Genomic DNA, 26,536 nt, shown 5'->3' on the forward strand with positions numbered 1-26,536 from the left:
AAGGTAATAGATATGTTAACTAGTTTGATTTAGCCATTTCACAATATATACATATTTCAGAACATGTTATACACTGTAAATATTGTGTCAGTTTAAAAATAAAATTAAAAGGTACTTTTACCCCTAAAATCAAATTTATTTTACAATGATATTACGAGGAACTTAACTATTTTCTGAGTATCGGTATCACCAATCCCTTGTTGTTAACTTGAGAAAAAAAATAAAGGTGGAATAATGCAAACTGGAAGCCTTTATATGATATCATTGATTAAAATATTTGATGAAAGTATCCTTTATCTAATAAAGTTTACTAATGCATTTTAACCTAATTATAGAATCATATTGGATTTCTCTTTAATATACCAACCTTCAGTGGAAATTTTATTCAAAAGATTATTTTTTCTTATATGGTATTGTGAGTAAGAAATTAGGAAAATGGGAAATGAAAAAAAACAAAATAGGATACTTTTTCTTTGCCCACCTCCCTTCCATTTGTCCTTTTTACTTTCTATTTAAAATTTGACAAACTAAATTCTATTTAAAATTTGATGATTTCTCCTTTAACTTTATGTCCTTTTCTTTATTACACATATATAGAAAAGAGAAAAAAATTGAATCACCCCAGTTTAACTGAAAGCAAAGAATCTACAACAAAAGACAATGATGAGTAAGTTTGTTATTTTTGAAATTATATATGTGTATCTTGCAGAAAGACATTCATATTTGTTAAAGTGACCGTTTAAAAGCATTTATTTGTAGAAATTAATAGTTTATACCTGACCTGAAATATTCTTTCTTAAGTAAGTAGAATACCTTAGTTGTGATGTGGTTTGTGATGTTCTATAATGGTTATATATGATGCCTTAATTTTAATACTCATTGAGCCCAGTTCTCCGAGCCTATGCGTAATAGACCAGCGCAGGGTAAAACTGAGGAAGACACTTATTTCAGATTTACATGGATGGAGAAGTAATGCGTGGTTTAGGAACAAAGTGTCTTAACAAATAGCTGGTTCAGGATGGAGCTAGAAACAGTGAAGCCAGCAGAGTGAGAGATCTAGAGGAACCTGGAAGGCCTACATGCGAGCAACCAATCATTTTCAAATTGTCCTGCTGGTGGTTCCTTTGAATGAAGACATTATCTGCAGAAAGCTACTGTCTACGTAGGAAAAATCTGGGAAGAATACAGATGGCTCTCCATGTCTGTGTATTACACATTTGTGGATTCAACCAATGACAGATTGAAAATATTTCGAGAAAAAAAGAATGGTTGCATCTGTCCTGAACATATACAAACATTTTTTTTCTTGCCATTATTTCCTAAACCAATATAGTATAACAACTATTTATATAGCATTTACATTGTGTTAGGTATTATAAGTAATCTAGAGATGATTAAAGTATATGGGAGGATATGCATAGGTTATATGCAGATACACCATTTTATATAGGAGACTTGAGCCTCCATGGATTTTGGTATCTGCAGGAGTCCTGGAACCAATTCTCCACAGATATTGAGGGACAGCTGTATTTGTATGTTCTTCCTGGAAGGATTGAATTAAGCAGAACAGGGGTTAAATTTTCAAAGTAGTGCATATGTTTAGCTCATTTACCATTTCAGTGTATCTTCTATGTACCACACCAATGGACACTAAAGAGTAAAGATAAGGAAAATGAAGTTTTCCCCATTGGGAGCTTATGATCTTTTTTTTTTTTTCCCTGAGAGTCTCACTCTGTTGCCCAGCCTGGAGCACAATGGTGTGATCGCCATTCAGTGCAGCCTTAACCTCCTGGGTTCAAGCAATCCTCCCACCTCAGCCTCCTGTGTAGCTGAGACTACAGGTCCACGCCACCACGCCCTACTAATTTTTGTGTATTTTTTCAGAGACGGAGTTTCGCCATGTTACCCAGGCTAGTATCGAACCCCTGGGCTCAAGCAACCCACTCGCCCAGGCCTCCCAAAGTGCTGGGATTACAGGTGTGAGATACTGCATGCAGCCTGGGAGCTTATGATCTTATGCTGTAAGTTAATATACCTTCCTCAATTTAGAAATGGGTTATGTTTACAAATGTTTTTGGAGTCATTTACATGGAACTCAGAATGCATTTTCCATGCAAATAGTGTTATAATCTGTGGCTACAGCCCCAAGTCAGGGCACAGATCTATTTATTTCATAATATAGCTGAACTATATAGTTTTGGTAGTAGTCCAGATTAAAAGATGTGGAAACTGAGTGCCATTTAAAATACTTTAGGGACAAAAAGAAGAGTTTTTCAAAGAAGCCTCATTGTTTGGCATCTCCTACATCTGTCCTCTGTTTGCTTTTAATAGCTGTTTTCCCTCGACATGCTGCTCCTCCAGCTCCAAATATTTGCGTGTTTCAGTCTTTTCTGCCCCACAAATATTTTTGTTGTAAATTATTTCTTCCTACTCCTAATCAAAGCTTTTGTTTCCTCAGTGAACTGATCTCAACTAGATATTAACAGGAAAGCATTCTTTTTTGTTTAACTTATTTAATGTTTTTTAACATAGGAAATATATGTACACAGGAAAAAGTTCAAATTATACAAAAGGATGTACAGTGAAAGCAAGTAGCAAGTAAAAATTTAAAAATTACAGATAATCTTGTATTTGACAGCAGGTGCCTGCTAAACCAAATTAATTTCTGGTGCAGTTATATAAAATGTAAATAGGCAGCAAAGGAGGAAATGTTTTTGGACAAAAGTGATACCAGATAATCAAGCCTGTTGTTTTTCTCCCTGAATCAGCTCCACTTAAACTTAATAGTGTCTTTCCTTCTTTCTTCTTGTAAACCCATCAATTTATTTAGAGCTTAGACTTTTAAAACAATAGCTCCCATGGCAGTGGGCTTCAAGGAGCAAGGGAAGAGCAAGAATCATTGTTATGAGTCACATAGGAATTTGCCTATGTTTACTTAATTTATTAATTTCTATCCATATTTGTTTCTAAAGATCTCTGTTATTTAAGTATATCACTCCATGAATTGGTGTTATAATTAGTGAGTTTAAGTAAGAGCTGAGACATTTTACAACATATAAAAATAATAGGCCAGGTGCCCATTATTATCTACTAAAAATACAAAAATTAGCTGGGCATGGTGGCAGGCGCCTGTGGTCCCAGCTACACAGGAGGCTGAGGCAGGAGAATCACTTGAACCTGGGATGGGGAGGTTGCAGTGAGTTGATATCGTGCCACTGTACTACAGCCTGGGTGACAGAGCAAGACTCTGTCTCAAAAAAAAAAAGTATTTCTATCAGGAGACTGAGGAAAGAAGATTGCTTGAGACCAGGAGTTCAGGGCTGTAGTACACTGTGATCCCTCCTATAAATAGCTGCTGCACACCAGCCTAGGTAACACAGTGAGACCATCTCTTAAAAAAAAAAGAAAATGATACGTTTCTTTTTTTTTTTTTTTTTTTGAGACAGTGTCTTGCTGTGTCACCCAGTCTGGAATGCAATGACACAATCTCATCTCACTGCAACCTCCGCCTCCTGGGCTCAAGCTGTTCTCCTGCCTCAGCCTCCCTAGTAGCTGGGATTACAGGCACCCGCTACCATGCATGGCTAATTTTTGTATTTTTAGTAGAGACCGGGTTCTGCCTTCTTGGCCAGACTAGTCTCGAACTCCTGACCTCAGGTGATCTGCCCGCCTCAGCCTCCTAAAGTGCTGGGATTACAGGCGTGAGCCACCGCACCTGGCCAGGATGCATTTCTGATTGTTTTTTTCATTCATTAAAATAACTCAGTTCTAGCTAATAAAGCCATTTTTATCTTTAGTAATAGGTTCTTTATTCCATTTGTTTAGATTTCTTTTATTTTTTAAAACCACTGCATAAAGACTTGGATTTTTTGTTTTTCTTAAGAAACAGAATCATGCTCTGTCACCCAGGCTGAAGTGCAGTGGCACAATCATAGCCCACTATAACCTTAACCTCTCGGGCTCAAGTTATCCTCCCACCTCAGCCTCCTGAGTAGCTAGAAGTACAGGTATGTTACTACCCCTGGCTAATTCTTTTATTTTTTTGTAGAGATGTTTTCTTGCCATGTTGCCCAGGCTGAACTTGCACTCCTGGGCTAAAGCGATCCTCTTGCCTCAGCCTGAAGACTTGGATTTTGTAAATCTCAAATTAAATGGAATATTGCCAGGCATGGTGGTTCATGCCTGTAATCCTAGCACTTTGGGAAGCTGAGGCAAGCAGTTTGCTTGAGCCCAGGAGTTTGAGACCAGCCTGGGCAACATGGCCAGACCCTGTCTCTACAAAATTTTTTTTTTAATTAGATGGGTGTGGTTGTGCACACCTGTGATCCCAGCTACTTGGGAGGCTGAGGTGGGAGGATCACTTGAGCCTCGGAGGTTGAGGGTGCAGTGAGCTGTGATAATGTCACTACTCTCCAGCCTAAGCGACCGGGTGAGACCTCATCTCAATCAATCAGTGAATCAATCAATAAACAACATTTCACATTTGTGGATCAGTTTTAAATGATCATAACATTTTATGTTTTGTTTTGGCAATATTCTTTTTTTTTTTCTTTGCAAAAATATCATAGCTAGGAGAGATACCAGAGACGAAGCAAGGCATCTGCTTCTAGAATAATTCCTGTAGCTTCAGTACCTTGATGGAGTCACTGTAGATTCAGTGTTTGGTCCTACACTATACAAATTTAGAAACTCACCATGAGATGTTGAAGCATAAGGAATTAATGAATACTAATCAGCCTTAGGACAAACCGAAAAATAATGGAAATGCCAATTTATTATGAGAACTTTATTGATATCAGTAGTTTTCTCAGGACAGCCTCTTCTGAAAGTCAGTCTGTTCAGATTTAAAAAAAAAAAAAAGTTATTCACTTTGGGAGGCTGAGGCGGGCGGATGACGAGGTCTAGGAGCTTGATACCAGCCTGGCCAATATGGTGACACCCCATCCCTACTAAAAATACAAAAATTAGCCAGGCGTGGTGGCTTGCACCTGTAGTCCCAGCTACTCAGGAGGCTGAGGCAGAAGAATCCCTTGAACCCAGGAGGCGGAGCTTGCAGTGAGCCAAGATGGTGCCACTGCACTCCAGCCTGGGTGACAGAGTGAGACTCCATCTCAAAAAAAAAAGAGTTATTTAAAGATATTCCACAATCTAAGAAGTAGAATTAAGGGAGTAAGAAGTTTTAACAGATACCTTCATTTAGCTGAATTAGTTGTATATATCCTGTTCTCTACAAAAGATAGCACTGTTATTTGTTATCAGTATGGGAAAAATTTTATCTGGACCCTTACCCTCACACCGTGCACAAAAATCAATTCCAGGTGGATTGGAAGTCTGAATATGAAAGGTAAAAGAATAAAACTTTTAGGGGCTGGGCACGACGGCTTATGCCTGTAATCCCAGCACTTTGGGAGGCTGAGGTGGGCAGATCATGAGGTCAGGAGATAGAGACCATCCTGGCTAACACAATGAAACCCTGTATCTATTAAAAATATAAAAAAATAGCCAGGCATGGTGGCGGGCGCCTGTAGTCCCAGCTACTTGGGAGGCTGAGGCAGAAGAATGGCGTGAACTTGCAGTGAGCCGAGATCGCGCCACCACTGCACTCCAGCCTGGGTGACAGAGCGAGACTCCGTCTCAAAAAAAAAAAAAAACTTTTAGAGGACTGGACCTTGGATTAGGCAAAATGCCAACAATAAAAGGGAAAAAATGGATAAATTAAACAGCTTTAAAAGTCCTTTTTATAAAAAGAAACTTTTTAGAGTGTGAAAGTACAGCCCAGTGTGAAAAGATTTGCAAGACAATCCAATAGAAAAATGGGCAAAAGACTTTAATTGGCACTTCACAAGAGCAGATTTTCATGTAAACCAGCAAACATATGAAAAGGTACTCAGCTGGAAAGTGTCATCTGGGAAAATGCAAATTAAAACCTCCATGAAGCACCACTACATCCTCACTAGAATGCTGAAAATAGAAAAGAAGGAAAATACTGGGTAGATCTTCTGGAGTGAGAATGTGGAACAACTGGAACTCAAATAAACTGCTGGTGGGAGTATAAGTAGATGAAAACCACTTTGGGAAACTGTTTGGCAACATCTAAACCAGGATATATGCATACCTTATGGCACAGAAATTCCACTTCAGGGTATATACCCAACAGAAGTGTATACATATATTTACCCAAAGACAAATACCATAATGATCATTGCAGTCTAATTCCTAGTCGCCTCAAATTTGAAAATATCCAGATGTCCATCAACAGTCAAATGGATAAACAAATTATGGTATTTATCTAATGGACTACAGTGAAAATTATCTATAGCTAACAACAATGGCTGAATATCACAAACATAATGTTGGATGTGGAAAAAACTAGACACAAAAGGTTTCATAGTGTATAATTCCATTTGTATGAAGTACAAAAATAACCAAAACTAATCAATACTGCTAAAAGTTAGTAGTTATTCTTAGTTTCTGGGATGTTGTCAGTGTTCTCTTTCGTGATCTGGGTACTAACTGCAATTGAATGAGCTGTACACTTATGTGTACCCTTGTCTCTTCTTTTATTTCTATACTAATAGGCTCCCAAACTCTCATGTAAATGAAGTCTTGTGCCAAGACCAGCTCTGTCGGGGAGACCCTAACCCAGCGGCGCTAGAGGAATTAAAGACACACACACAGAAATATAGAGGTGGGAAGTGGGAAATCAGGGGTCTCACAGCCTTCAGAGCTGAGAGCCCCGAACAGAGATTTACTCACGTATTTATTAACAGCAATCCAGTCATTAGCATTGTTTCTATAGATATTAAATTAACTAAAAGTATCCCTTATGGGATGGGCCGAATTAAAAGAATTAAAGGAATAGGTTGGGCTAGTTAACTGCAGCAGGAGCATGTCCTTAAGGCATAGATCGCTCATGCTATTGTTTGTGGCTTAAGAATGCCTTTAAGTGGTTTTCTGCCCTGGACGGGCCAGGTGTTCCTTGCCCTCATTCCGGTAAACCCACAACCTTACAGCGTGGGCGTTACGGCCATCATGAACATGTCACAGTGCTGCAGAGATTTTGTTTATGGCCAGTTTAGGGCCAGTTTACGGCCAGATTTTGGGGGGCTTGTTCCCAACAGTCTTGAACAACACCAGCAATTTTTTCAGACATGTTACATGATTAAGTAGATTTTTAACTTTTGGACTGCATGGCCTTGCCTGGGACATTTTCCAAACTGTGTTCTATAGGACATTTGTATCTTTAGATATGCCCATAAGTGTTCATGGGGTTAAAACATAATTTTGGGTCAGGCATGGTGGGTCACGCCTGTAATCCCAACACTTTGGGAGGCCAAGGCGGGCAGATCACCTGAGGTCGGGAGTTCGAGACCAGCCTGACCAACATGGAGAAACCCCGTCTCTAGTAAAAATGCAAAAATTAGCTGGGCGTGGTGCCCATGTCTGTAATCCCAGCTACTCGGGAGGCTGAGGCAGGAGAATTGCTTGAACCCGGGAGGCAGAGGTTGTGGTGAGCCGAGATCGTGCCATTGCGCTCCAGCCTGGGCAATAAGAGCAAGACTCTGTCTCAAAAAAAAAAAAAAAATAATAATAATAATAATAATTTATGGTCAAATAGGTATAAGTAAAGGAGATATCTTCATCTTAAGGATTTACAAAGCATAGTAAGTAAACATGGGTAATAATAGCTAGTAATTATTGAATATTTGCCATGTCTTAGGCATATATTATCACATTTAATCGTCTTAACAATCCAGTGAGGTAGATAATGTTATTGCCCTAACAAAGGTGAAGAAACTGACATTTAGAGAGGTAAAATAACAGCTTAAGCTCACAAAGCTTTATGTTGGGCAGACTTTTTTTTTTTTTTGAAACAGAGTCTCACTCTGTTGCCAGGCTGGGTTGCACTGGCACGATCTTGGTTCACTGCAACCTCCACCTCCCTGGTTCAAGCAATCCTCCTGCCTCAGGCTCCCGAGTAGCTGGGACTACAAGCACACACCACCACGCCCACCTTATTTATTTATTTATTTATTTATTTATTTATTTATTTATTTATTTTGAGACAGAGTTTTGCTCTTATTGCCCAGGCTGAAATGCAATGGCACGATCTCTGCTCACTGCAACCACCACCTCCTGGGTTCAAGTAATTCTTCTGCCTCAGCCTCCTGAGTAGCTGGGATTACAGGCATGCGCAACCACGCCTGGCTAATTTTGTATTTTTAGTAGAGATGGGGTTTCTCCATGTTGGTCAGGCTGGTCTCGAACTCCCTACCTCAGGTGGTCCGCCCGCCTCGGCCTCCAAAAGTGCTGGGATTACAGGCGTAAGCCACCACGCCTGGCCAATTTTTTGTATTTTTAGTAGAGACGGGCTTTCACCATGTTGGCCAGGATAGTCTCGATATCTTGACCTTGTGACCCACCTGCCTCGGCCTCCCAAAGTGCTGGGATTACAGGCGTGAGCCACCGTGCCCAGCTGCAGACTTCTTTTAATCATTGTACTAGAGTAACTGACACTATGGTTTACTGTCTTATTTTGTCTGCCCAGCATCTCTTCCTGCTGGGATTAACATTCTTTAAATCACTCGTTACCCCATTCCAATAATGTGGCTCTTTATTTAAAGACTACCAAAGTCTTACATGACCCTACCCTGGACAGTTGATTGGTCCAGGGGTAGGCACCTGACCTAAACACAGTCAGTCAGTTATTTCACAGAATTTATAAAATTGGAAGTAGGAAAAGAGACTACTTCTCAGATGGAGATCTTCAAGCAAAGATGATACTGGCAGCCATGTTTTTTACCATGTATTAATAGATGAACTGGTTTGCAGTGAGAGAGAAAGAAGCCCATAGCCAGAGAGAAGAGAGGCATTAGGCAGGGTCCTGTTTGTCTTCTGGCTTCTTTCTGTTGCTCCTTAAGCCTTGCTCAACCTCAGCTTCCCTTTGATTATGGGAGATACTCTAGTATCCCTCCAATAAGTGCCCCCTTTTTGTCTTAAAAGATAAATATGTTTACCTTCAGTCATTTACCAATAAAAGAAGATACAGTATGTAAGATTACTTCAGGGTTTCTCAATCTCAGCACTGTTGACATTTGGGTTGGGTAATTCTTTTTGGTAGAGGCTGTCCTATACATTATAGATTGCTTAACAACATCCTTGGCCCCTACCCATTAGATAAGTTGTTAGAACACAGTGTGGTATTATGATGGCCAGTATGACCTATAGATATGTCTAATAGAGTCTATAAAACTAGAAGATACAGTGGCTCATTTCTGTAATCTCAGCATTTTGGGAAGCCAAGGTAGGAGGATCGCTTGAGCCCAGAAGTTCAAGGCCAGCCTGAGCAACATAGCGAGACTCCATCTCTACATTCAATCAATCAATCAATCAGCAAGCAAGCAAGCTGGATGTGGTGGTGTGCCTGTAGTCCCACTACTCGAGAGGCTGAGGTGGGAGGATCACTAGGGCCCAGGAGGTCGAGGCTGCAGTGAGTGGTGATCATGCCAATGCACTCTAGCCTGGGTGACAGAGCGAGACCCTGTCTCAAAAAAAGAAAAAAAAACCCTAGAAAATAACTATAATTTAGAAAGCAAGATGCTCTTAAAATACATTCTTAGCCAGTTAGAACAAATAATCTATTTTCTGATATGAGAACACTAAATGTTAATGATTATAAACTACTACAAAACAAGTTTCTAAATAAATTTTCTTATTTGCAAAAGCTAGTGAATAGTCAATATCCATCACTGGCCTGTAATCCCAGGACTTTAGGAGGCCAAGGAGGGAGGATCACTTGAGGCAAGGAGTTAGAGACCAGCCTGGGCAACAAAATGAGACCCCATCTCTACAAAAACTAAAAAAATGAGCCGAGCATGGTAGTGTGCACCTGTGGACCCAGCTACATAGGAGGCTGTTTGGAGAATCATTTGAGCCCAGGAGGTGGAGGCTGACATCTGCAGGCTGAAAAAGCCATGGCCTTGGAAGGGCCATAAATTCCACCACACTCTTGGTGGCTCTCACCCTGCAGCTTGGAGAAGGCGCAATACTCCATTACCACTAATATAAATAATGTTTGTAAAATTCTTACCTAATAAAACATTTAGGACAGGCATGTCTGCTTACAAGTAAGGTATTTTTTGTCTGTTAAAACTAGTCTGTAGCTTGTTTCATGAATGCTTTGTCAAATTATGGAAGTTAAAGTGCAATGATATTTGAAGACTATAAGTGATGGTGTATCTTGTTTCTAATAAGATAAAACTTTTTGCCTTTGTTTTATCTTATTAGGGAATTATATGTCAGTGTTTGAAACATGCTGTGTGATATAATAGGTTTAAAATAAATTCTTTAAAAGAAGAATACTGAAACTAGCCTTGTAGATATGTCTGGTGCACGTGATGAAACGTACAGCTTTATTGGGGTTGGTGGCAATGCCCTGCTGGCTAACTTTCAAGTGACTGGGTTTTTTAAGTTTGGCAAGTACAAAATTCTAAAATTGGGTTTTCCTTTAGAAATGTGTAGGGTCGGGAGAGGATGTCCTAACCGTATGTTGTCATCATATGTAGTTTCATCCAGTGTTCCACATGTGTGACTGCTGTTTCTGAGAGAAGTTTCCAAAATGTCACCATTTCTCAGAACTGAATAAACGTATTGCCAAGAGGCTTTTCTTAGGAATGAAACGTATCTGGGTAAATGTAAACAAAATTGTCTCTGTCTTGACAGTACCAAAGTTCACATAAAAGGTGAAAGCTCCTGGATCAATGCCATGGCTCCATGGAAGGCGATGGATAGTAGATACATATTAAAATATCTATCTGTAACACTAATTTGTTACCATTATGAATCCTTTCAGCTGCATTTGAGGAAAAAGTAGTTGGCTATTTAGAAGTGTGTACATCATTGTTAGTCATTCTTACAGATAAAACATCTTGGGTCAGCCCACTCTGTCCACTCTTATAGGCTACAGAGAAAAGTCATAATTGGTGTCAATACAAGTTGATGGTTTCCAATCTTAAAAAAAAATTTAATTAAAATAAATAAAAAATAAATGTTAAATGCAGTAAAACTACGAATTTGAATAGAAACATGACTCAAATCATTTTTACAAATACATAGTTTTGTTTATTCAAACCAAAATCTTGAGACCCTTAAAAACACAAAATTTATGAAGTAGAGTTCATGGAGAAAAGATGCTTAAGAACTGCAAACAAAATTTCCCACTGGGGCTGGATGTGGTGGCTCACACCTATAATCCTAGCACTTTGGGAGGTCAAGTCAAGCAGATCACTTGAGTTCAGGAGTTCAAGCCTGAGCAACATAGGGAGATCCCATCTCTACAAAATTTTTTTTTTTTAATTAGCAAGCCTGGGTGGTACACGCTTGTAGTCCCACTACTGAGGAAGCTGAGACGGGAGGATCACTCCAGCGCAGCAGATTGCACTCTAGCCTGGGAGACAGAAAAATACCCTATCAAGAAAAAAAAAAAGAAAAAAATCCCACGGGTAAAATATCTATAAATACCTTTTGTAAGCTTTTAACAGTTTAGAGACTTTTTTTAACTTTAGATTCTCAAATAATTTTAAATTTACAGAAAATTTGCAAGAATATTAAAAAGAATTCCTGAACACTCCCCCAGAGTCGCAAATTGTTAACATTTTGTCACATGTACTTTCATTCTCTCTTTCACACATGTGCACACACATACATAGGTACTCAAACTTTTCTGAATATTTGAGAAGTTGCAGACATCCTTTTTTACTGCTAAATCCTTCAGTGTGTATTTCCTAAGAATAATATTATTTAACCATAGTAAAAATATTAAAATCAGGAAATTTAACATTGATATAATTACTGTTATCTAGATAGTGTATAGTCCAAATTCAAATTTTCCCAGTAATGTTCTTTATTGCAATTTTTCTGTTGATGCAGGATTCAATCCAAGATTACATAAATAGTTCTTAAAGTTTCCTTCAATCTAGAACAATTTTTTTAACCTTTTATTGTCTTCTCTGACAGTGATATTTTTAAATAGTGTAGACTGTTTTTTGTACGTCATTCCTCAGTTGTGTTTGTCTGATATTTTGTCATTATTCATGTTATGTATTTTGGGGCAAAAATATAGAAGAATGTTGAATTACATCAAGAGATATTTTGTCCTATTATTGATGAATTTTAATCATTTGATTACAGTGATGTTCAGCAGGTTTATCTATATTAAAAGTAATCATTTTCCCTTTGTAATTAATAAATATTTTGTGGGGAGGTACTTTGTCATGTTTCACCCAGTAGTTTTAACATACATTGATGATTCTTGCCTGAGTCAGTTATTACTGTAATGATTGCCATAGTCATAATTTTCTAACTCCATCATATCTATATTTATTAGTTGACCTTCTGCTGGTTGGCCATTTAAAAATTCATCTGTTCATAGTGATACAAGGTTTTTCCTTGACTTCCCCTTTTCCATATTTCTATCCCATCTCAAATCTAAATCTCTGTCTCCTAAGAGGAGCAATAAATTTGCACATTTGCTTAATCCTACATCATACACAAAATACTTGCAGAATTCCCATGCTCACAGCACTGCTAAAAACAAACCTGCAAAGCATTCAAGATTTGTTTGCAGTTTTTTGTCTCTAAAGATATATAGTCAAATTACTGTTTTCAAAAATTATTTGGATTAGTTCTTCATTTGAAGAAGTATTCATTTGAAATAGGTTTTCTTGTTCGTGAATTTTACTTTTTTCTCATCCTTTTTGACTTTTTAAAATGAGATAAGCCATCATTATGGTTCTAAAAGTCAAAACTGTTGCCAAAAAAGGATACTCAGAGTAGTGTTAATCCCTCCTTCATTCCTTCTACCTATTTCTTGTGGGTAACCAAATTCATTAGTTTCTTATTTACCTTTCCTATGTTTATTTCCATAAAATTAAGCAGTTTCATTTATTTTTTCTTATTTTTTTATACAGATAAGGTGGCACACCATATGTACTCTTTTCACTTTGCCTTTTTTACTGATGAATACGTCCTGAAATCAATTCCTATTGATCAATTTGGAGAATTTTAAATGTAAGAATCCTCTCAACAGGAAAATACAGTTCCATGTTCTAGGTTTAAAAATTTTTTTTCTTCACAAAACAAGTAGTTAATGGCATGTCAATAAAGCCCATTTGTAAAAAAACAGCTACACGTTAATATTTTATGTGAACTTCCGTATCCTTTATGTTTTGCAAGGAATATATATAATTTACTGCGATTGGCTTTTCTTCCTCTTGGCAATTTGCTGCTGCTGTAGCTGGCATTGCTATGAAAATGCAGTAATGGTGACTGTCCTGTAAGTTTTATTTTCAGATAATTGTAGATTTACTTGCCATTGTGAGAAGTAAAACAGAGACATCATGTGTACTGTTTTCCTAGTTTCCCAACATAACATCTTTCAAAACTGTAGTACAATATCACAACCAGGAAATTGACATTGACTCAATCCACTGATCTTATTCATATTTCCTGTTTTGCAATGAACTCATTTGTGTGTGTGTATTTAGTTCTGTGCAATTTTATCACGTGTAGATTCTTGTATCTACCACTGTAGTTATGTTACAGAACAGTTCCATCACCGCGAGGATCCCACCTGTTGTATAGGACTTTTTTTTTTTTTTTTTTTTTTTTTTGAGACAGAGTTTCGCTCTTGTTGCCCATGCTGGAGTGCAATGGCATGATCTTGGCTCACTGCAACCTCCACCACCTGGGTTCAAGTGATTCTCCTGCCTCAGCCTCCCAAATAGCTGGGATTGTAGGTGCACGCCACCACCATGCCCGGCTAGTTTTTAGTAGAGACGGGGTTTCACCATGTTGGCCAGGGTGGTCTTGAACTCCTGACCTCAGGTGATCCACCCACCTCGGCCTTCCAAAGTGCTGGGATTATAGGCATGAGCCACTGTGCCCAGCCTAGGACTTATTTTTAGTCACTAGCTCATTCTCTCTTATAGGCAGAAGAGTAACTTTTTTAGATGTTACTGCACTAACCCAAATAAAATCTTTTTAATAGTAGTGAGTTATGCCAGAACTGGTTTTTTAAAAATTTTTGTTGTTTTGTTTTGCATTATGTATGCAATTTAATTGTGACAACCACTGGTCAGTATTCTAAATTCCTCTTAACTGCTCAAATGATGGTCTCTAGGGATAAGTTAGTTGAAAATGTTTATCAGAATCTTAGGATGAAGATATAAGCCTATATTCCATATTAGGCCTATTCTGTAGGTGAGCAAAGGCTAAGAGGAAAGCCAGTCTTAAAAAGAGAATTATTTTCAACTGTTTAAAATTTTAGATATGGAAGACTGAAAGCTTTCCCCTAAAGATCAGGAGCAAAACAAGGACACCTGCTTTCACCACTGGTGTTCAACATTGTATTGGAAATTCTAGCCAGAGCAATTAGATAAGAAAAAGAAATAAAAGTCATTTAAATTGGAAGGGAAAAAGTAAAACAATCTTTATTTGAAGACAAGATGATTCTCTATAGAGAAAATCCCAAGAGTGCACAAGAAGCTACTAGAGCTAATAAACAGAGTCAAAAAAAGTTTCAGGGTATGAGATCAACACACAAAAATCAGTTTCCATATACCTGTAATGAATTTGAATAGGAAATTAAGGAAGCAGTCCATTGCAGTAGCATCTAAAAGGATAAAATACACAGGAATAAATTTAACTAAAGAGGTAAAAAACTTGTACACTAGAAACTACAATTCATTTTTGAAAGAAATTAAAGAAGATCTAAATAAAAGGAAAGGTATTCTGTATTCATGGGCAAGAAGATTTAATATTGTTAAGATGTTAATGCTACTACCCAAAGCAATCTACAGATTCACTGTAATTCCTATATTTCTTTTGCAGAATGATTAAACAGCATTTTTTGCAGAAATGGAAAAACCTGTCCTTAAATTCATATGAAACTACAGGAGACCCTAAATAGCCAAACAATCTTGAAAAAGGACAAAGTTGGAAGACTCATATTTCCTGATTTCAAAACATACTACAAAGCTACAGTAATCAAAACAGTACGGCACTGGCGTTAACAGTAGCCATAGAGACCAATGGAATAGAATTGGGGGTCCAAAACAAATGCATACATCTATGGCCAGTTGATTTTTGACAAGGAGGCCAAGTTTATTTAATGGAGAAAGAATAGTCTCTTCAATAAATGTTGCTGGGAAACAGGATTTCCTTATAAAAAAGAATGAAGTTGGATTCCTACCTCACAGCATATGTAAAAATTAAATCAAAATGGATCAGTGACCTAAATATAAGGGCTAAAACCATTTATAACTATCTTAGAGGAAAACATAATGATAAATCTTCATGACCTTGAATTTGTTGATAGATTCTTATATAACAACACCAAAAGCACAATGAACAAAAGAAAAAATAAATTCGACTTTATCAAAAGTAAAAGCTTTTGTGTTTCAAAGTACACCATCAAGAAAGTGAAAAGGCAAAGCACAGAATGGGAGAAAATATTTTCAAATTATATATCTAATAAGGGTTTAAGGTCCAGAGTAGATCAAGAGCTTCCAAAACTCAACAAGAAAAAAGACAATCCAATTTTAAATATAGGCAAAGACTTGAGTAGATTTTTTTTTTTTTTTTTTTTTTTTTGAGATGGAGTCTCGCTCTGTCGCCCAGGCTGGAGTGCAGTGGCGCAATCTTGGCTTACTGCAAGCTCCGCCTCCCGGGTTCACGCCATTCTCCGGCCTCAGCCTACTGAATAGCTGGGACTACAGGCACCCACCACCATGCCTGGCTAACTTTTTTCTTTTTTTTTTTTTTGTAGTTTTAGTAGAGACGGGGTTTCACCATGTTAGCCAGAGTGGTCTCGATCTCCTAACCTCGTGATCTGCCCACTTCAGCCTCCCAAAGTGCTGGGATTACAGGCATGAGCCACTGCGCCTGGCCTTGAGTAGATATTTCTTGAAAGAAGTTATATAAATTGCCAATAAACACATGAAAATATATTAAATATCATTAGTCATTAAAGGAATGCAAATCAAAACCACAGTGAGACCTTACATCTTAAACCTTACATCTACGAGGATGTCTATTTAAACAAACAATAAAAATGGAAAATAACAAATATTGGCAAGGATATAGAGAAATTAAAACCCTTGTACATTGTAGCTCCTGTGGAAAACAGTCTGGCACTTTTCTCAAAAAGTTAAACATATAATTACCATAAGACCAAGCAATTTCACTCCTAGGTATATGCCCAAAATAAATGAAAACAGTGACTCAGATATTTATATACCAATGTTTATTCCATCATTATTCACAATAACCAAAAGACAGGAAACAACCCAAATGTTCATCAGCAAATGAATGGATAAAGTGTGGTATGTACATGCAGTGGAATATTATTTATTTATGAAAAGGAATGAAGTTCTGATACATGCTACAACATTGAAGAATCTTGAAAGCATTATGCTAAGTGAAATAAGCCAGACACATAAGGACAAATACTGTAAGATTCCAGTTGTATGCAATGTCTAGAATAGACTAATTCAAAGAGACAGAAAGGAGATTAAAGGTTACTAGAGGCTGGAGGTGGGAAGCATGAAGAGTTACTGCTTAATGGTTATACAGTTTCTGTTTGTAGTAATAGAAAACTTTTGGAAATAGATAGTGGTGATGGTTGCACAACATTGTGAATGTAATTAATGTCACTGAATTGTACATTTAAAAATGTTTAAAATGACAAATCTTGTATATAGTTTATCACAATAAGAAATTTTTTTAGAAAAAATTTTAAGCTGAACGGAATGCAGAAAAGCTCCTTGAGACAGCCTGTAAAAATGTAATGAAATAAATAGAGCTAAACACGGGGGGAAATTTTTTTTTTTGACAAAGAATGTCAATTTTATTTATATTGACCAGATTTTTTTGTGATCAGTCTTCAGGAAAAATGTTTTTAATTAATTTTTATGTGCATAAGAATTGCCTGGAAATGCGTATTTCTGACCTTCTCTGTTAGTATTTCTTGGATGCAGCCCAGAAATTTGTATTTTTAACCATTTACCAAGGAATTCTGATGCCAGTTGTAACTGAATTACACTTTTGGAAATATTATATAATGGTTGAGAACATAGGTCAAACACACCTGGGTTCAAGTCCTGACTGTGCCCCTTGTTATAAAACCCTGGATAATTAAATAATTTATTGGTACTTCAGTTTTCATAGCTGTAAAATGGAGACAGTATTTCCCACAGACAGTTGTTTTGAAAATTAAGTAAGATATAGTTTGTAAAGTAGTAAGTATAGTGCCTTAAACTAAGAAAGCATTAAAAAAATGTTAACAATATATTTCATTGTTTTCATAATTCAACTGTCATCCAAAATTATCAGTTTAGGTCAAGGGAGATGGAGATTCAGTGACCTATTTACCTTTTTCTGCGTGAATCATAGTACTGTAAAGATAAAGAAAACCTAAGGAATTCACCCCTGTTATGTACATTTTAATGCACAAGTCTTGAGATTTATAAAAGTACAATTTCTTAGAGGTAATAACTTTCAGATAATAGCTTTTAGTAATAGAATTAATTAGTAGTGTATTTGTGGCCTTTGAGAATGCTGTATTAGAATAGTAAGGCAGAAATCTAAATACAAGAGTTTAATTTTAATATGGAGGAAGTGGAGATTGGGTTAGGCTGTCAGTTGAGCAGAAATTTGTGAAAGAAGATTCATTAAATTAGGTAAATGGAGAGTTAAGCAGCATTGGGTGCTCAGCAAAATCATACTTCTAATATTGACTGTCAATTCTACTGTGAGACTTTTTTTTTTTCCATAGTACTCACAGCTTAGACTAGGAGCAATGAAAACAAATAGGGACATCCAGGGTTACATGTGAGAAAGACATATGTGGTGGAAAGTTAGGGAACTGAATTAATTAACTTTGTCAGCAATATAACTGATGAATCATGGAAAACATATAAGACAATATGAGAAGGAAGTAAAAAAAAGAGAAAACTGCAGGATGGGCATACTTCACTTGAATCTAGGGATGGATGGTCACTGGACCAGGTCTTTTTTATTCTGTTCATTGATCCATCAAATAGTTACTGGGTCCCTCCCATAACTGCAGGCACCTTATTAGTTAACACAGGTTGTGACAGTAAATAAGGTAGATACCGCCCTTGCCTTCACGGAACTTACAATATGGTAAGGGAGACCTATGTCAAACAATTGGAAGTTACAAAAAAGGAGGGAAATCAAAAATTTTTTCAGGCCATTATCATGGCTTTTACAGGGTTTCACTCTTCTTCCACTATATCCACAATGCCTACACAGTACAGTAGATACCATGGCTTGCATCCGAGGGAATCTATAAATCACTGGGTTCCTTTTTCATCTGCTCTACTCCTTTGCTTCTCATTCTTTCACATCTAGGATGGCACAGCAGGAGCTGAGTTAATGCTTGCTAACACCTGCTTCAATAAATCTGAATTAGAAGCACCAATTTAATACAATTTCTCTTTGTTCTTTTAGTTCTCTCCTCAGAATACATCTGAGGAACTTAATAGAGAAAAAGTAAATGATGAAACTACATTTGAAGCTAAGAATGGAAAATAATTGAAAGAATTGAAAGTGGCCAAGATAGGAAAAACCCAGAACTGGTACAGAATGATAGTTTTGAAAGTCAAGTTACACCTGACTTGAGACTGAAGAAGTTAATGTAGAAGGAAGGAAAAGCAGAATTAATGGATACATCCAATGCTTCTCATGGATTTTATTTGGCTGATGCACCTAATTTCAGTTGTTTTTCAGAATAAGGACTTTTTCTTTGAGGAATGTGAGAGAACTCTGAATTTCACAATGCAACTCTTCTAAGCAAATTGGAAAACTGCACTGAAAATCCTGAATTTTGACATGTAGCTCCCTCAAGAGAAAAACTACGAGATGCTTTAAAAAAATGCTGCTGGGGTTTAGTCTACGATGAAAAAGAAGGTTAATTCAAGGAGGACCAAGACTTCAGATTTCTTAGGTTGTGCTACAGTAGTCTTTGACCACAATGCAGATTTGATTAAATCTTGTAAGGATGCCGTAAAACTGGCAACAGTCACTGGATACCTGGATGTAGTGGCCCATTGACATCTGGATGGCTCAAAGGGTCATTATAAGATAAAGGATTTGGTCCAATTTAGTCTAGCGAGAGGCAAATCTATTTGAGAAAGAAATAGTATTCTGCAAAATATGAATGGCACCCAATGATGATACTTTTACTCACCAACTTGAAAGAGCCACAATAACTTTGAAATTTTGTACCATAATGAACTTGAGAAATATATTCTTCAGGCAGCTTGAAAGAAATGAAAGATCGTTGGTTTTCAGGAATAAACAAATTAGTAAAGGAACATCAAGATGATATTAAAAACCAAGGGACTGTATGCAAACCATAATGCTATGTTAGGGCAACAAAGTGAAATTTGAACCATGCATTGAAAATACAGAAAAGGGCTCTCAGTAGCAATGCATATCTACTTTTCAGCACAAGTAGGATGTTTATGAGAATTCCATTTTGTCTAGGATGAAGAAAGTGGTAGAATTATTTCTCCCAAAATCTGCTCAGCAAATAGTTTATCTCCAAAGATTATGAAGGCTTCTTCAGTGATTCAGAAAGTGTGGAAAAGAATGCCTTGAAAAAAAAGAATTTTTCAGGATTTAACAGTTGTATAACACCTAAAAAACCATTCATGGGAATTTGGTTGCCTTCAAGGTGGGAAAAAGGTGATTTCGTCTAGGCAGAAGAAAAGGAGGAGGAGAGGAAAGGGAATCAAAATAGTAGTAAGAAGAGCAATGGCATGTCTACTAGTCCTACTACTTGATCCTGCAATGGATACAAGTGTCCTTGAGAAAGCACCTTCAGCATATCAAAGATGTTTTGAAAACAACTTCCCCAGATAATTGATATTTAATCCATACAAGTCTCCAAGATTGTTAAAACAGTTTGTTTTAGCTTAGCCCCTCAATTACTATCTTAATTTAGGAGAGCTGCTAGTAGGTCCTTTGGGGATGCTACATTATACAACTTTGGGGGGCACCATTTACATCTAACTCTATGTGAACAGAGCCCCTTGGAGACATTCAAGATGGCAGTCCTGCGGGACCTAATCCTTCCCACACAATTCCCTACGGGTTAACAGGGAGTACCATCAGCTCATTAAGATAGGGTAAGACAGTTTGAAAAGGCTCTACTATTCCAGTTCTCCCAGGAAAGGGATGCAAGGTATAAGGCAACAAGCCCCTCAGATCATTTCTCGTAGCAAAGTAACTTATTTGCCTCCACTTTGTACTCCTAGGGCACTCAGTAGGCTTTGGCATCATATATGAGAAGCTAGAGGATCCAGCCTTGGTGGGAGTCCCTTAAGTCCTTGTTTCTTCAGGTCTTTGGATCCAATTTGAAGAAGCAGGAATTCCTTTATGATACCATCTCTCAAACTGAGGTTCTCCTGTTAAGCAATCAGGGCCTCAGACAGATCACTTCTGATTGAAAATACGTAATAAAGGAAAACTTTTAAAGAAAAAAAACACCCAAAATTCCACTGTCGTCATAATTTTTAGCTTTTTCATAATGCTATCAAAAGTCTCTTGTTTCTTGTTCACATACTTAGATAAAATTTTACTTAGTTGAAACTTACTGTACGTATACATTGTAGATCAAAATTTTAACATATTTGTCTTATTTTTAATAACACAAAAATGTCAATGACTAACACTGATGTAATCTTGAAAAAGCATTTAAATAGAATTTCTGGTTTCTCTCATAAAATCTATATGGATTTATGCTGTTTGAAACAGTACGCACTAGCCATACATGGCTAATGAGCACTTGAAATGTGGCTAGTATGAAATGAGATGTGCTGTTAATATGTAAAGTATACCTGGATTTGAAAAAAGTATAAAATATCTCAATAATTTTTATATTCATTATATGTTGAAATATTTTGAATATATTGATTTAAATACTTAAACATTATGAAAATTATTAAAGAAAATTTACCTTTTTATTCCTTTTAGTGTGGCTACTAAAAATTTTAAATTACATATATGGTTTACATTATTTTTCTATCAGACTGTGTTGATATAGATTATCACAAACAGCTGTGGGGTCTTAAAATTGGAAAAGCAACTAAAATTTTAACAATAAGGGAATGTTTAAATCATTTTTAGTATGTTTACTAAATAGAATATTGTGCAGCCTTCAATATGTGGCCCCCCAAAATGTATATAATATTGTATTAAGAAAGCACAGCCAGACACCATGGCTCACACCTGTAATCATAGTGCTTTGGGAGGCCAAGGTAAGAGGATCGATTGAACCCAGGAGGTTGAGGCTGCAGTGAGCCATGATCACACCACTGCACTTCAGCCTGGGTAACAGAGGTAAACCCCATTTCTTTATAAAAAGGAAAAAAAAGTATGATAACAAAGTTACACAATTTCTTTTTTTTAAACTAGAAGCATTTTTCCAAAAAGCTAACTGGAGATATGTTCAGAAGATTGAATTCCAAGTGATGTTTTCCTCTTTTCCTTTTCTTTATTTTCATACTTAAAATAAAGTCATAAAACTTTTTTTATTTTAAAAAGAAGTTACTAGTTGATACTGATTCGTAGACTCAGATCAAGGTAAATGAAGGAATGGTGGTGTATTAGTGTTCTCAATGTGGCATTGTGGAGAAAGGAACAGCCAACTATGTCTTCCATCCCACTGCTCAGTGGGAATCGGAAAGTAAAACTCCAAAAGAGGGGACAGTTGATAATATATATTGTGTTTGTAAAGAATGAAATAACCTAAGTCTAAGGTCCTTTAAAAAGAGTTAAAGCTCTGAAAATGATTTGCCATGTTTAAATGCTTCCCCTTGCTAAGTATTGTCTTTTTCTTTATTACTAGATTCATGATGTTGCTATCAAAAGTTGAGAAATTGTCAGAAGAAATCATGGAGATAATGCAAAATTTAAGTAGTATACAGGTTTGCATTTTTTCATACTTCTACCCTGTTTGAAAAGGATAAAGTGAAAGAAGTGTCCCAGATTGGAGAATCCAATCCAGGAAAGAGTTTGCATAGAGTATGATTAATTTACTTTTCATGGGAATTTTTTTTTAATAGGAGAACACTATTTAACCATAATATTTTAGTAATATCTTGCTTTTCACATTTAAACATAAATTTATAGATTACGTTTAGTCTTTTTAGTTAATTATAAATTGTTTTTTTTCAGGCATTTTTGGGCTTGAAATAGTTGGCCTGCCAGAAACAGTTAAATATCCTAACATAAAGTTTAAGTTTTTCAAATGAAGGAAACAATATACTGTATTTTCACTAGACATGTCAGTAATCTCATGTGTGTAGAGAACTTAACTCATTCAAGATGACTTTCTTGTAGGCTTTGGAGGGCAGTAGAGAGCTTGAAAATCTCATTGGAATCTCCTGTGCATCACATTTCTTAAAAAGAGAAATGCAGAAAACCAAAGAACTAAGTAAGAATTTTTGAGTTTTCAATGACAGTAATTTTAAAGATAAACCTATTAATTTGTCTCATTTACATTTGATAGGCTTCTTTATATATACCATTACTGGACATGTGATAAAAATACTATTACCTTCTTTAAATAAGAAGCCACATGTCTTTTATCAGGTTGTGTTATTTTGGGGATTCTTCTTGAATGTGAATGAAAAGAATGCACCTTGGAAACTGGTAGTAGGCATTTCAAATGTAATGCCCATTTTTATAATATATAATAAGGTATTATATTTTATATTTGGTACTTATAAATATGTATTATTTTGAATTATTTTTTCTCATGAAGTTGTTTGTTGCAAGTATTGAGAAATTATCCATATTCTATGTTAATTCTTGACATGGGATTTTTACTTCTTTTAGTGACAAAAGTGAATAAACAAAAACTGTTTGAAAAGAGTACAGGACTTCCTCACAAAGGTAAGTAGTTGTGTTTTAGTTTATTACATAAAGATGCTTTCATCCCATTTTGCCAGTTAAAACTAATCATCATGAATCCTTTTTAGTGGTTTTCTTTTTTCCTCAGAGATCCCTGTTCTGAAGTATGTTCCTTTAAAAGATCACGAATCTCATTTGAAAAGCTTTATATTGCATTTAGCAGAAGATGATATCTGATGAGATCAACTTCTCTGATGATTGAACTTTTTAAATGTCTTTTGAAATGCAATCTTCAACATAAGATTTGAATTTTGTCTTTTTATTAAAATTTCTTTTTGAGAATACAAATAGGAGCAACAATGCATTAATATACTGCAGTTTTTAGTGTTGCACTAGAAGCATTGAAAGTTACTTTCTAACCAGTATTCTGGAAACTTTCAGATCATTAATATGCTTTGTTCTACTATGAACTCTTATGTCTGAGCATTTCACAGTATGGAAAACTAAATAAACAGTTTTTAGGTTTCCATAGGAAGTACACATTCACACCTTCACACCTCAATAAGCAAAGTAATCATGAACTGTAAAATACCAAAACCTTTAGACTAATACAGGAGTGATTAATAGTACCTACATGAATGCCATTTAGCAATTTCTGCAAGTGGAATTAGGCCTTAAAATGGGTGGCCGTGTTTTCAGCCTACCACTTTTAAATACCGATGACTGCCATTTATTGAGTAACTATAATTACAAATATTCTGAATACTAGGATCAGCAAATCTTTACAGCAATGTGGAAAGATAGCTACACTGTATTATCATTGTCATTGTAGACAAGGAACGAAGACACAAAAAATATTAAGTAACTTGCCCAAGACTTCTACTTAGGTAACAGAGCAAGGATTCCAACCAAAGACCAGTCTGGCCTCAAAAACTCTGGTCTTTTCATTATTCTGTGTTATCTCTTCCTAAAACAAATGAAATCATCCAATCATCTTAGCTTTTAGATTCAAACATGGCACATAATTGAAACTGTTTCAGCCAATCTGGTATGTTAGCCTGGGTTTAGAACCTTTCATAAGCCAGTGATGGGTTGGCAATGGAAAGTGCTGGGATTGCCAGCCAGTCAGATCTAAAGGCCAGCTGGGTCATGGCAGGGCTGCAGCCATGGCAAGACTCCTCCAAAGCTCATGTGGGAAGGGAGCTGAATAGGCTTCCTGAGCTTTTCAGTTGAACAACTAACGTCTACTGTGATGCCAAGAATTTAAGAACATGAAAGGTGGCTTTTTCTTGGATGTGGCTTGGGATCTTTTAAAAAAAAGAAAGAAAGAAAGAAAAGAAAAGAAAAAGAAAAAAGAAAAATTTAGAGGCAGGATTGTACCCTGTCACCCAGACTGAAGTGATGATTAGTGAAGTGGGATTACAGGCATAAGCCAACACGCCTGGCCTCTTGTCTGTTACTTTAGTTGTGTAATTTGATTAGAATGTGTAACTGGGTTTCAGTGGTTTCAATCTCTCCTAAGTTGACAAGTTTTAGAGGATCACAATAGGAAAGCAAAATGTTTATTATTTCCCAACTGGAAGAAATCTTGCTTCTATATATTCTACACCAATAGTGTGATTTCCTTAAAAATCTGTAACTTCCTAGAACTAACTAGAATTAGGCTTAATATAGTTGGCCTTTGCAAACAGCTTTGAGAAATAAGGAAGAGGAAAACTCTGGAATAAATAAGTGAACTGTCAATGCTAATAATGTAAAGAAAAATTTTTTAAATTTATATTTCATTAAAATATTTTTCCTTCCAGGGGAAACTTTTTTCATTTCCTTATGGACATCTAAAATACATCACTTCATTGTGTGTTTATGCATGATCAGCCTTAAAACTGTTTTCTATTATTTTAGGCATTAAGGCTGACTTGCCCATTACCAGATTTTCCCAAAGGACCAAGTTCCTGCATAGAGGAGACTGTTATCACTAAACCATGTTTGTAAATTTCTAATAATCATTGATTTAAATGAAAACTCAGTTTAAAAAATATATAATACATAGTATCTATATAAGTATGTTATATACTACTGTGTGTTATATTCTATTCTACGTAGTCATTGTCCAATTCTGTTTCTTGGCAGGAGCTACATTAGCTCTTTATATTTCCTGAGGTATTAAAAACTTCATTAGCTTTTTAACTAATTTTGGGAAATTCATATTGCCTAAAAAATAGATTAAAGCTTATTTTTGTTGTAATTTGATTTTGAGCTATATAGTTTTCCTGAGTGCTTTTCCTACCTCTTTCTCTGGTTCCTAACATACATATTAGTTTTGGGGGTTTTTTGTTTGTTTTGTTTTTTGGTTAATGATTATATACACACAAACGTGCACACACATGCAAATTTTTTGTACTAAGCTAACAACTTTTACCCTTTTCTGCTCATACATTCATTTTAAGAGGATTTTGCTAATTCTTTTGACATCTCAAACTAGTTTGCTTTATATGTCCCTCATTTTGCAATCTGGCCTTGAAATTTCCACTTTCTTTTATTTATTTATTTTTATTATGCTATTACACAGAATTGTTTAAATTTTAAAATGTTTTAGGAGTTTGTCATAATATTAGAAAATAAGTAAAATAAAAATCATCCCTATAATATGTATAGGATTTATTAAGGTAATTATGAAAATTAGAATAAGCCAATTACTTGTTTCACTATCAAAAGAATGTCCTTCAGATTCTTCTGGGTTTTTGGTGGGTTTTTTTGTTTGTTTGTTTTTTGGTCTTTCAGATTCTTAAAAAATTTTCCTGGAATAGTTAAAATAGACAATACCATGAGAATTTCAATATTTATGCTATCATTGCCTCTTCTAATTGGTCTTTTAGTTCTAGTAATATTTATTTTTTCATTTCAGTGGGAATTTCAGTTAACGTCAGTTACAGTCTTTATTACAGGAAGAGTAGAATTATAAAAATAACACTCTAGTGTTTTAAATAAATAGACATCTGACACACATTCTTAAGGCTTTATATAACTTATTCAAGAGAAATTTAAAACATACACAATACAATTAAAAGGCACACTGAGATTTTCATAGTGTCATAAGAACTGGACCTGGTAAATCAGGGGATGCCTTGATGAGAGTATATGAATAAAAGAGGATCTCCTCTGCTAAACACAGATTTCTTAAACAAAGGAAGGCTTCTTTCTTTCTTCAGTTACTTAGGAAATAAGCCTAATTTTGCTGTCTTCAATAACACTGGCTTTATGACTATTAGGAAAATAATGAAATGAAAGGTTCTTTTTCTGTAAGATTTGGATGTGAATTTTCATAATTATTTTAAATTTGTTATGCTGAAGACTTAAGACATATGACCATTCAGTGGGCTGATACAGATGAAATGTCACATTATCATCACATGGTGAGGCATGAAATTTATTTACTTTACATAATCAACCTCTACTTAAAACAACTTGTTACAGATATTCCTTAGTCAATAGATGGCATTATATAGTAGTTAATATTTTCAGTTTTTTCTGAAGATAATTAAAAATACCATCATTGTTAGTCTATGACTAGTACTTCCAATAAACAAAATGTTTT

At 35.9% G+C, this 26,536-nt stretch overlaps 1 protein-coding gene across 3 annotated transcripts in view; it reads left to right on the forward strand.

The window, feature by feature from the left end:
* The window catches only part of ITGB3BP (integrin subunit beta 3 binding protein), an 86,155-nt gene that overhangs the window by 46,281 nt on the left and 13,338 nt on the right, over nt 1-26,536 (forward strand). For all 3 annotated transcript variants that reach the window (XR_610205.3, XM_034966565.3, XM_003809146.5), the window contains exons 4-7: nt 598-667; nt 21,935-22,013; nt 22,429-22,522; nt 22,927-22,983. Coding sequence is in view for 2 of the 3 variants with exons in the window: in XM_034966565.3 (XP_034822456.1) it covers nt 598-667; nt 21,935-22,013; nt 22,429-22,522; nt 22,927-22,983 (300 nt within the window). In the remaining variant the exon portion in view is untranslated. The remainder of the gene's footprint in view (nt 1-597; nt 668-21,934; nt 22,014-22,428; nt 22,523-22,926; nt 22,984-26,536) is intronic.

The sequence above is a fragment of the Pan paniscus genome, chromosome 1 (assembly GCF_029289425.2).
Source record: "Pan paniscus chromosome 1, NHGRI_mPanPan1-v2.0_pri, whole genome shotgun sequence".
In the NCBI taxonomy this organism is placed as follows: domain Eukaryota; kingdom Metazoa; phylum Chordata; class Mammalia; order Primates; family Hominidae; genus Pan; species Pan paniscus.